The sequence below is a fragment of the Cyclopterus lumpus genome, chromosome 5 (genome assembly GCF_009769545.1).
Source record: "Cyclopterus lumpus isolate fCycLum1 chromosome 5, fCycLum1.pri, whole genome shotgun sequence".
Taxonomy (NCBI): domain Eukaryota; kingdom Metazoa; phylum Chordata; class Actinopteri; order Perciformes; family Cyclopteridae; genus Cyclopterus; species Cyclopterus lumpus.
In genome coordinates, this window is record NC_046970.1 from 18,485,603 (window position 1) to 18,497,574 (window position 11,972).

The 11,972-nt window shown below is 42.3% G+C and overlaps 2 protein-coding genes across 6 annotated transcripts; one reads left to right on the forward strand and one right to left on the reverse strand.

Moving 5' to 3' along the window:
- Window positions 1-633: 633 nt before the first annotated feature.
- Window positions 634-7,006, reverse strand: LOC117731431 (bone morphogenetic protein receptor type-2-like). The gene is made up of 10 exons (XM_034533795.1): window positions 6,970-7,006; window positions 6,513-6,704; window positions 6,142-6,306; window positions 5,705-5,800; window positions 4,981-5,057; window positions 2,927-3,155; window positions 1,689-1,846; window positions 1,367-1,523; window positions 905-1,041; window positions 634-750 (listed from the first exon to the last, which is right to left on the reverse strand). The coding sequence occupies exons 1-10, from the start codon at window positions 7,004-7,006 to the stop codon at window positions 634-636; spliced, it is 1,365 nt and encodes a 454-aa protein (XP_034389686.1).
- Window positions 7,007-7,986: 980 nt separating this feature from the next.
- Window positions 7,987-11,831, forward strand: LOC117731363 (cell division cycle-associated protein 7-like). Of its 5 annotated transcripts, none has more exons than XM_034533673.1 (9): window positions 7,987-8,067; window positions 8,169-8,297; window positions 8,567-8,953; window positions 9,320-9,415; window positions 9,634-9,783; window positions 9,977-10,120; window positions 10,418-10,567; window positions 11,453-11,589; window positions 11,707-11,831. In XM_034533673.1, exons 1-9 carry the CDS (start codon window positions 8,065-8,067, stop codon window positions 11,750-11,752), a joined length of 1,242 nt encoding a protein of 413 aa, XP_034389564.1. In that variant the 5' UTR covers window positions 7,987-8,064; the 3' UTR covers window positions 11,753-11,831. The 5 variants fall into 5 exon arrangements, with proteins under 5 accessions (XP_034389564.1, XP_034389567.1, XP_034389566.1 ...); XM_034533676.1 differs by having other exon boundaries at window positions 8,580-8,953; XM_034533675.1 differs by having other exon boundaries at window positions 8,665-8,953.
- Window positions 11,832-11,972: the final 141 nt, after the last annotated feature.

Genomic DNA, 11,972 nt, shown 5'->3' on the forward strand with positions numbered 1-11,972 from the left:
AACGGCTATGTTCGATTTAGATTCACTTCAGGGGTCGAGGTAAAGGCCTTTTTCACAACAGACCATTTTAATTTAATAAAAGTATTTCTAATAACTCCAATGGTTCTGTTCAATTCAACTATCCCATGTCAGTGTGACAGTGAGGCAGCATGGACAATACCAGGAAATCTAAACAGCTAAAAGGAATTAAGCACTCATTAATTAGATTTTTTTTTTCAACAACGTTTTCAGTAAAAAAAAGAAAGGGCCTATATACTGGTGTACTTAAATGTACAGTATTAGCTACACCTGAGATTATATATATCATAGTTACATAACTACTACTACTATTACTAATTAGCCAAACAAACTAACCTATTGCTGAGATTACAGGAACAACATTTATTTTTTTATCATTTAAAAAACAAAATTTCCATATCATCATCATTTTAAAAGGATCTAATAGAAAGAAAGAGTAATGGGAACACGTCCAAATCAAGAATATGAAGAAGAAGAAGAGGCAGGCATTCTTTAATGGGGCTATTTTAAAATGTATGAAAATATACTGAAAAGCTAAACAGTGGTGACACAAAGAGAATAGTGCAACTATTTGATATGTAGATTACCAGTCCCCCCCTCTAAAGGAAATAAATGTTATGGAAAGTAACAAGACTGAAAAGACAATAATCTGTCCACAGCACACTCAACAGTCAGTCGAGCATCCGCATCACAGTCCCAACAATCTGTCAGGAGCTCCTGCAGCACAGATCCCTGAAAGTTGAGATGTGACAATTGACTATACATTGACAAACTTAATTAAATATCATGAATATTTTCCTGAGCTATCCAGTACGTTTATCTTAATTGCTGCCTAGCCAATAAAAAAAAAAATAGGTTCATGCAAGAAGCACCTGAGCAAGAATACCTGTGGGAGCAGTTCCCAGTGTTTAGGTATGGCGGGTCTCTTTTCCAACTGAAACACGTACTGGATGAGGCTGTCCCGTGTTGCATTGGCTCCCAGCTCAGATTCATAAGGCAACAGATGTTGTGGAGCAACACCGCCTGCAGATGGAGACATTTGCATGAATTTGAACATCCATTCAGGACCACAACATAGATTATTTAAGCAGAGCACACAGATCAAGTTGAATACACAGATCGACCTCAAAAGGGAAGTAAAAGCAAAAATTGGGACACTCTGACAATATTGGTTGATGCAACATTTACTAGTTTTGATTCATCATGATGATGGGTGGCCTTCTTCAGCTGAAAAATAAAACTCATTCAATATCGCTCTCTCAAAAGTACAATGAGTACAATTTTAAGGGTGGAGAGAATTGGACTCCCAACTCAATTACAGACAGATTTTTAGATCAAGGAAGTTTACCTTCAAATAAATCAGAGCAGCGCATCCAGATCTCCCACAGCAGCAGTCCCAGAGCATAGATGTCTCCCTGCATGAGACACCTGCTGCTGCTCAGGTTTACAGAGCCTTCCAGGATCTCAGGGGGCATGTAGCGCAGTGTGCCCAACTGAGCATGACCCTGCAGAGGAACGGTAATGTGAATAGGTTGTTTTTATTTAGATGCCGCCGCTCTGCATGTATTCATTTCCTTCTTCGAGAACACCAAAATGACCGTTCACTTTTCTTATGATTTCAATGTACTGTGAATTGAGAATAGTAAGTTGTGGGTCCGCCTGAGTCTCACCTCCATGTTTGTTATGTGGCTCTGCCAGCTGTGATTTCCCGAACACGAACGCAGGATGGTTGAGCATCCAAAATCACACAGCACACAGGTACCATCGGCTCTCACAAGCACGTTGGAGCTGCTGAAATCTCTGTGGGCCACAGGAGGTTTATGCACACCTGCAAGGAAAATAAGATTCTGATTGGTTTGGATATTTAACTGCAGTGGACTTTAAAGATCATGATTTGTTCACAGTAATATTCGGACCAATACCATGTTTTTTAAGGTCAGAGTGCAGATAGGAGAGTCCCTGTGATAAAGACTGACACAACTTTAGTGTCAACATCCAGTTGGTGGTGTGTTTACACAGATAGGAGTGGAGAGAACCCTGAAATCAAAGGGACACCAGCTATTTATGTCAAAGAATGTGAACATTTAAGAGTTTAAAGCATTTGGCCACATTGTGTAAAATAAAGATATGAGTCTGATCATATATCATCCTCATCTCATCTTTTCGGTTGATATGACAAACTTAAGCAACATTATTATTCATTTGAGGCGACTGTGGGTCAGTGGTTAGCTGCTCTGCCTTTCAATCAGGGGGTTGGCGGTTCAATCCCCGCCCTAGTCGATGTGTCCTTGAGCAAGACACTTAACCCTGAATTGCTCCCTGTAGCTGTGTCTACAGTGTATGAATATAACATAATTGTAAGTCGCTTTGGATAAAAGCGTCAGCTAAATGACATGTAATGTAATTTGGCGCTGTGTTTGTATCCACCTGATGAATGGAAGTCCAATATTCACCCGACTTCTGAGGGGAATGTTTGGCTCTTTAGCAACTCAATGCTCCACTATTTTTACCAGCTGGTTTACCAATTGTGTGTGTCTGCTGTTTGATGCTGAGCGTGTACAGTGGATTCCTTAGAGCTGTTTCACTGAAAACAACTGCCTGCTTAGGGGAGCTGCAGATTCAGGTGCTAAGTCTCTGGAGGTTCATCAATACGACCGACCACTTTCACATTGTCTTCACCTATGATTTCATTGTTAAATAAAAATATTGATTATAGCCATTTTAGGGATTCAGTCGTGGTTCCATAGTCATAATTCAGTTGCTTATAGGAATGAAATCATAATGCCTTTCTTTGCTTCCCTCCCCTGATTATTTCTTCTGTTGCTTGTTCTTTTTCCTCAAGTAACTTTTGATCTCTGAGAAAATGTAGAAATGCACACATTATTTCTAAATTAAAATGACTGATTGCCACTCACACATTCAGCAAATTGCAGGACAATGAGGCAACTGCGTCCATCCGGTTTACTCCCAGAGCCCAGAAAGCGGACAATCCCAGCATGATTCATCAGTGGTAGCTCATAGACCTCCTTCTCTGCAGTAAATTTCTGTTTCCAGCCTACAGGGAAAACTTTGACTGCCACAGTGGATCCTTTGTATTTCCCCTGCCAAACAGTTGCAAAATGCCCATGGCCCACAATCTGCAATGATAAGAACATACAGGTAAATTACCGGGACATGGTCAAATATATCATTTATGTTTTCTATCGCTGAAACGGACCTCTCCTCCATAGTCTCCAGCATGAAGATCTCCACCTGTGCCCTTGACCCCCTCCCCTCTTCCTTAGTCAAGGCCTGCCTCACCTCACTCTCCCCTCTCATCACAAACATCATTAACTCCACACTGTCCTCTGGTCTCATACCCACCCATTCAAGCTCGCTGCTGTCACCCCCGTGCTGAAAAAACCTGGTCTTGACCCTGACATCCCCAACAACTACCGGCCCATCTCCAACCTCCCCTTCCTGCCCAAAGTCCTTGAGAGAGCGGTTGCATCACAACTCAAGTCCCACCTCAATCTCCATAATCTCTACGAACCCTTCCAATCCGGCTTCCGTTCAAAACAGAAACCGCCCTACTGAAAATCACAAATGACATACTTCTCGCTGCTGACTCTGGCTTCCTCACCATCCTCATCCTCCTTGACCTCAGTGCCGCCTTCGACACTATCAACCACTCCATCCTCCTCTCACGTCTCCAGTACTCCCTTGGCATAACTGGCACTGCCCTTTCCTGGACCACCTCATATCTCTCAGACCAACATCAATTCATTGCCATAAACAACTGTAACTCCTCAACCTCTCCAGTCACCCACGGTGTCCCCCAAGGTTCTGTGCTTGGTCCCCTCCTCTTCATCATTTACATTCTTACCCTTGGACAAATCATTCGTCGTCATGGTCTCGACTTAACACTGCTACGCTGACGACACCCAACTACTTCTCCTCCAGGACCATCACCTCAGTCACCTACTCCACTCTCACCACCTGTCTCACTGATATAAAATCATAGATGCAACAGAACTTTCTCAAACTCAAGTGCAATAAATCTGACATACTCATCATTGGCCCTAACTCCCTCACCCGCTCAGCCCATACCTTCTCTTTCAATATTGATGGCTCCATCGTCACCCCCTCCACACAGGTCTGCAACCTCTGTATCATCCTCGACCCCACCCTCTCTTTCCTACCCCACGGCACATCACCTCCGCCTTCTTTCACCTCAGGAACATTGCACACCTCCGGCCCTCCCTGTCCTCTGCCACCACTGAAATTCTCATCCATGCCCTCATGACCTCCAGCCTTGACTACTGCAACAGCATTTTTTATGGCTCTCCCAACAAAATCCTCAATAAACAGCTTGACTGCTCACCTCCACCCGCCACTATGAACACATCACCCCGGTCCTACGCAACCTTCACTGGCTCCCGGTCAAATTCAGGATGGACTTTAAGATTTTACTCACCACCTACAAAGACCTAAACAACCTGGCCCTATACCTTTCAGACCTCCTCACCCTCCAAGCCCCAACCCGTTGCCTCAGGTCCGCCAGTGCAAACACTCTGAAGACCATCAGGACCAAGTGCCGGACCTGGGGTGACGGGGCCTTCTCAGCTGCTGCACCCCTCCTCTGGAATGCCCTCCCCATCCCCATCCGTCAGGCTCCCACCCTATCATCATTCAAGCAAGCCCTCAAAGCCCACCTCTTCAAACTCGCCTTCTCCTACTAACCGCTGCTCCCTACCCTCTACTACACGTCTCATTCCACATAGCTCCTCCAGTTTTTTTCCCTTTTTACCTGAAATGTTCTGTTTGTTTGTTTTGTTTGCTCCTTGTCTTTCTATTTAGTTGTGTTCTGTTTGTCTATGCCTTATGTAAAGCGTCTTTGAGTGACTAGAAAAGTTATCATTATAACTGGATTTTGAACACTGCTCACCATATATTGTAAATCCATGTGATAGCTTGGCTTACCTGCTGTAGTTCAATGTCATCAATGTGAAACTCAGAGGGTTCAGTTGTTTGGCAGGAACACAGTTTAGGTTTATCCTCTAAAATAATGAAAGTTGACAGGTCATGTAATTAACACATAGTCATTGATGGTAATCTAACAATAAAGTCAGAATTCATTTTTAACTAGCCTGACTGAATAGCCACAGAAATCTGACTGAATAGTGACAAACAAAAGGACAGAGGTAAAAGGGAGTGTTAGAGCAGAGATAAACACCAAGGTCAGACTAGCAGAGAGAATGAAACAGTTACAAGGTCAAACAAAGACATCATGAGAACTGAATCCGAGTTTAGTGGAAACATGGCTCAAGAATGTTTTCTCTAATCCTATGAGAAGCAGAGAGGGTACTTGACATAGAAACAACACGTTTTACCTTGATGTCAACATTCTAAGCCACAGAAAGTGATAATTCAGGAGCTGTAATCTTTAATAATAATGAGCTGTAATGTAATGTGTGCGATTTAAAATGAACTGAAGTTTATCTAAATCTGATGGATCAAGACAATACACTCCTCTTGTGTGTATGCGCTTAGTCGACACCTGCAAACATCAACAGATAATTCACTCTAAAGGCATTTGGGTTACTGTAGTTTAACTACCACTTTCTGCCACTTTCTGTTTATTAAATCAAAACAACAACACATTTTCGCATTTCTATCTTGATGTTGAAACTAAAAAGGATCTTACTTTTCTTCTTAAATAGGCATCTCCATTTGGCTGCAATGATCAGCAGGATGCTCAGGACTAGTAAAGCCAGACTTATTGCAGTAGCTTTCTTTTGATCTAAAAAGAAAAATGAAAGAGAACATTGTTAATGTTATCTGTGAATAATGACAACATGACTTTTTAATCAATCAATTGTATTTATTACTCAACATGTTCCATTATTAAGTGAATATAACATAATGAAAAAATTTGAAAAACACAAGATATTAACTGAAGCAATTTTCCAAAATGTCTAATTTCTAATTAAAGGAGAGTAGAGTGTGTTTTGAATCATTTATAACATTTCCTGTAAGGAAAATAAAATAATACCTCACTCTGTCATCACGTCAGGATATAGTTTTATCACTATGTTGGTTGCAAATGATATTCAAGGATTAGTTATCTTATCATGGTCATACCTACAAAATACGAGGGTTGAGGATCTTCCAACTCTAGGGTCCAAGTGATGTTGCTATTGCTATTGCAGAGGTCTGTGTTGCACACACACACAAGGACCTGACCATTGAAGCGTGTTTGTGTCTTGCAGGTGGCATCTGGGCAAGACTTTTCAGCTATATCACAAGCTGCAACAGAAAAATAGAACTAAAAATACATGAAAACCAAACTAAGCCATCAGACATATATACATTACAGCAAATAACTAGTCAACATTACTTTTCAGAGCAAAAATGTGCATGACTCTCATAATAGTACAGACCAGAGTCTAGACCATGCAGACTAGTGCAAAGGTACTGGTCCAGATATCTTGCGTTTTGCCATGGTTTCTTACCGAGAACGTCCACCACCGGCCGGCCATCAACATTTAGAAAATAGCCCACGCAGCATTGGGTTTTCTCACATAGCTGCACCGACCCACTCACATTACCAACAGCTGTGTATTCTTGGTTCTGGGCAGTCACTTGGAATGCACATCGTCTCTTCTGAGGAAAAGACTGGTCGGAGATGCAAATACAGATGCATGCTGGGAGGAGAAAGAAATAAAAAATAGCTGCTGATCACATCATCCATTCTCCTTAAGCGTATCCTAAATGGTATTTGATGCAGGTGATATGACCCACGAAAGAGAAGCTTTTTCTAGGATCATTTTATCTGCACTGTGTTACAAGGCATACACGTGGAGCCTGTTTGGGCATCTGCAGCATTGAGTATAGGCAAAAACAAGACTCAAAAGAGGTAAACATTCAGAAATACAATTTCTCTGCTTTATTCATCGCAAGTTTACTCACCCACAGCCAAAGTCAGCCACCTCTGCTGCATGATCATCGTCACTTTGAGCCAGGACCGGCCAAGCAGGGAGGAAGTATTTATCAGTCCTGGGAATGTGAGGAGTTTCCCACATCACTCCCACTGCCACACATATGCATGTACAATGAGCCTGCCATACAATGGGGCTGTGGAAATACAGGACAATTGTCAACATGATTATCTCCCATTGTTAAAAAAATATCACCTGCTCTCTCCAGTGGGGTGTTGTCCTTCAGCCCCCTCAGTTCTGTGTCCCACAAATCCACAGTGGCCACAGAAGGAGGCACTTTAACTTGGTAACACCAGCCGGTGATTGTGTTGTTACTTTTTTATGGCGCCCAAAAAATATGTACCCAGTTATAAAGTGAAATAGAACTGGATAACTTGAATATTAGGAAGACAATAATAGCAATACTCACTGTGTGTAAAAAGAAGGGGAAAAAAGAAAAGACATTATATGCCAAAATATCGATTTTTATATAATCAAAATTATGAGACATCAGATGTGACTTTGTCCAATAAAAAGTAACTGTCAAAATTGTACAGTCAATCTTTTTTTTAATGTACAATACTTTGGTTCACTGCTGATGTGTAGGAAAAGTATTTAGACATTAATGTAGACTCTTCCAGCCGTCTCGGAAAACAAATCCTTCATTCACTTCCCAAATAATGATTTACTTCCCAAATAATTATTTCCAGACTTCAAGAGAAACGTTAAGTAACGTTGTAGGCTAATGCAACATTGCTTCATATTAGCCCTAAAGGTGCTTGGAGAGCGCCATCTTGACGCACGACACTAAAATGGTGAAAGTTAAAGCTCACGTTAAACTACATTTAAAAGTGACCGATAACTGTGGGACTATTTTTGTGTCTTGAAAGGCTGCATGTTTTTGTCATCCAGCAAACCCCTTGAGGGCGGAGTTTATACTTAACATGGTTCGAGGCTCGTTCTGTGCACTCGTGCTGCCCTGAACTACAAAACACACACACTGAATTTTCAATCAGATTAATTGGACAGGTAACGTTTCCTCCGCGCGGAGGGGTCTAGCTAGTGTGTCCCTGTCACCAAGAATAAAATGGTACAAAATAACAACACGCAATAATCACGTTCAAAGCGTCCAACACATGATTTAAAAAAAATATTTTTTAGGATAAGCGTGTCGTTGTGGCTCTCTTTTAGGCAGGGGTTTTAGGAATGGACGCCGTCGCAACAAGGCTAACGTTAGCCGATGTTTTTGTGGATGACTCTGAAAACGAGCGCACATTTTATGGCTTTTCTGACAGTGAGATCAGCGACCACTGCGATAAGGTGAGTGATTTGGTTTGAATGCAGGCCTGTTTTTTGTCCAGATCCAGCCTCGGATTGGAAAAATAAACATAAACCTACGATGTGGATGAAGCACTTGTTTGGGTTGTTTTGCCCTGTAGCCTACTGATGTGTCATACTTGAATGCAGCTGACTTGTGCTTGTCATATTTTGCTATAATAATTTTATTTTATTTACTAAAATGGATAGATTTGACTGTACTTTGGAAACTAATGTGTAAGAACGAGAAATCACGTTCTTGTGTTAATCAGAATTCAAATTTAGAAGAAAAAGATGAAGATGAAGATGAAGCCATGCAGCACGACCTTTGTACCAGGGAGCCGGAAGCAACGTCTAAACTATCTTCCAGTGCCACAACCTTTAGGCTGAGGGTGGTTCTCCGCTCCACTCCCTCTACCCAGAAGTCTTCTGATGAGGAGCAGGAGGAAGAAGAAGAAAAGAGGAGGAACAAGAGAGTCGTGAAGTGGGCAGGAAAGACCAGTCAGGCAAAGAAGAAGAGACGTGTTAAATCTGAAGATGAAGAGATGGCAGTGGCCCGGCCATCTCCTTCCAAAGAGTGTGGATCCGATTCAGCAGAAGATGTTTCTGTTTCTTTTCAGGTGAAGAGAGAACGGAACATCAAGGCCAACAAAGCGATGGTAGGAAACACAGAACCATTTACAGTAGTGTACTATTTGGAAACTGACAGACGTGAGAATGTATTTAAAGTTGTGGCTCCCAAAACGGTGCCTAAGAATACCCAGTGTGCCTGACACAAATTAAAGTTCACACCCTTTTATATTAATTGCATGTAACCCCAGAGAGAAAGCCATAGTTAATATTATAACAAATCTATTCTACGTATACTCCTTTTTCGTATATAGTGGCGATTCACAGTCAGGGATGTTGGTGCCGGACACATAACTTAAGATTGGACTTTGTGATATTGTTGTAATGCAAAAATGCTTTTAGTTTCAAGTCATTTGCCGTGTCTCTAATCCTTTTTTATCCTCCCTGATTAACAGTTGGCTCAGTTAATGGCAGACCTGCAGAAAATGCCAGGAGGTGCAGGGATTTGGAAAAAACAAGCAGGCAAAGAGAAGACAAAAGACAGAAGTTCTGTGAGTTTGAAAATGATCAAAGTCTCTCACACACACGTGAGATGTTGCAGTTGTTAATATTCAATATGAGGGATGGTGGACATATATGGAGATCCCAACACTTTACGAAGAAGTCGAGGGACTACCACCCTATCGTCTATATTCAGTTGAGTTCTGACGAATAGTATTTCTAAATAGGCGCATGAACTGAGGTGATTTTTATCCCACATTGCATGCAGCGTCCACCCCGCTCTGGTGCAGCCGAAGGAGAGTCCAGGAAGAACCCGGAAAGGGCGTCTCGCAGACAAACCCGCTCAATGGGGGGAGGAGGTGGTCCCTCAGCCCCAAAGGAGGAAGAACTGGAGCTCAACTTCGAGGAACTGCTGGAGGTCGGCTGTGTTACTTAAGGACTAGTTAAAAATGTTTAGAAAAGCATTCTGTGTCTAACATGCAGTCGGATTGTGACTACTCTCTGGCTGTCGTATTGTCCCTGAGGAACAGTATTCAAGCATTTTCAAATACTGAGTGGGATGAATGATGAGTCTATTTTATATTCTCATCAGTGTTGTCTTTGTGCTCCAGGTACGCAGATCCCCACAGCGCCGTGGCACCCCGCGGCCCAAGCTGTGCAAACCTCATTGTGTCCGTCCCGTGGAGGACATCACAGAGGATGAGATTCAGCTGGTGGCAGACAACATGACGGAGAAAGTCTATAACAGCCTTACAGTGAGTTCTCAGCTGGACTTTCACCTGCAATTCTTTTTTTTTTTTTCAGTGAGATATATATGTGAAGGATGCTAAATATTGAAAGATGTGGGCCAACATCTGGTTAGTTTTGTAGCCAGTTCTGAAAATTTGTGGGAAAAACCAATGACGCTATGGGGTCATGACCAGGTGGCAGTCTCTCCATCACTGAAGCGAATAGATGGTCCTCAACCTCTGCATGACAGAATATGAAAAGTCATACAATGATAGTGTGCCCGTCCACCATCTGTTGTTGAGGTTTCTTTTTGTACTTTTTAGGGCTCCACATGCCATCAGTGCCGTCAGAAAACGGTCGACACAAAGACGTGCTGCCGCAGTGAGGACTGTCGGGGGATTATGGGTCAGTTCTGTGGGCCGTGTTTGAGGAACCGATATGGAGAGGATGTCAAGAAGGCGCTGCTTGATCCGGTCAGACTGCTGACACTACACCTGTGTAGATGCACAAATATACACTTTGCACACGTTGTGTCACTATTTACTGTCAGTGGATGTTCAGAGATGGGTCACAACTATATAATGTGTGTATATATATATATATATATTGTGGCATCACAAGGGGACAGGTAGTGGATGGGCGCTACAGAGTGGCCACCAGTGCAAAAACTACATCTCCCAGCCTGCCTCACCGCTCACCCAGCTGCAGCTGCTTAAGGCACCTGATTGAGGCAGGGCTGGGAGACTTAAGGGAGAGCACCTGGGAAGGAGAAGGGAGAGCGGAAGGTGAACCCACGAGCACCTGGAAGAGGACAAAAAGGGAGAGGACCTCGTAGCCTGGATTCACCAGGATTGAGTTTTTGTTTGGTTAATTAACCACTTTCTCCTCCGGGATGTTTTGCGTTATCTAACTGGACCTTTTTTTTTGATACTTTGTTGTTTTTGAATGTTACCTTGCTGGTGGGATGGGAAATAAACCTGGACTTTTGTTAAATACCCTCGGACGTGCCTGTGTTCATCTCTCTCTTGGCACCGCCCCAGGCTAGCCTGTCCTAGCGACAGCCCGTGACACTACAATATATATATATATCTCCTAGAAATGCATTTCCTGTCATTTTATTTATTTTCATCAGTGGAAGCATAACTTGTTCATGCTTTCCCTCTAAATCATCTTTCATTGGTTGCTTGATTAACTTGGCTACAACTTTGCACATTATCTTCTCTCGGTGCCGTTTTACGTTTTTATCTTTGAAAAAGAAACCCGCCAGTCATAAATCTCAATGTAGTTAAATGTTTTGCTTGTGTAATTTTGTCTCTGATCCAAGTCGTTTGTGTTTAATCTTTTGGTTGTCTCCTCAGGAGTGGAAGTGTCCTTCCTGTCGTGGTATTTGCAACTGCAGCTTCTGCCGCCAGCGTGAAGGCCGTTGCCCGACTGGCATCCTGTTCCCTCTCGCTCAGTACCACGGCTTCTCTGACGTCCACTCCTACCTCAGCAGGTGGGGAACTACATCGCCTGATTTAATGCCATAAAATGGTGTTCTCATGTGAATGTAAGTGTTGGGACTAACAAAACATCTGAGATTATTTTTTATTTATTTTTCTCCTCCTTACAGCCTCCGCAACAAACTGAAAAGTGAGGACAACAATGTAGGGATGTGATATTAACACTGTGCAGCAATTGTTTTGAGTTTTTTTTAATAAAACATCCACAACCTGTGGTTTTTATCTGAATAAAGTATTTTCCAAAAATCTGATGGTTTTGTGAGATTGAGACAAATTACAAGAGACAAGTATATTCAGAATTTTAATCCAGCTGTTGGCATTTGCAGTAGTTGTGTGTGTGTGTGTGTATATATATATATATATATATATATACACA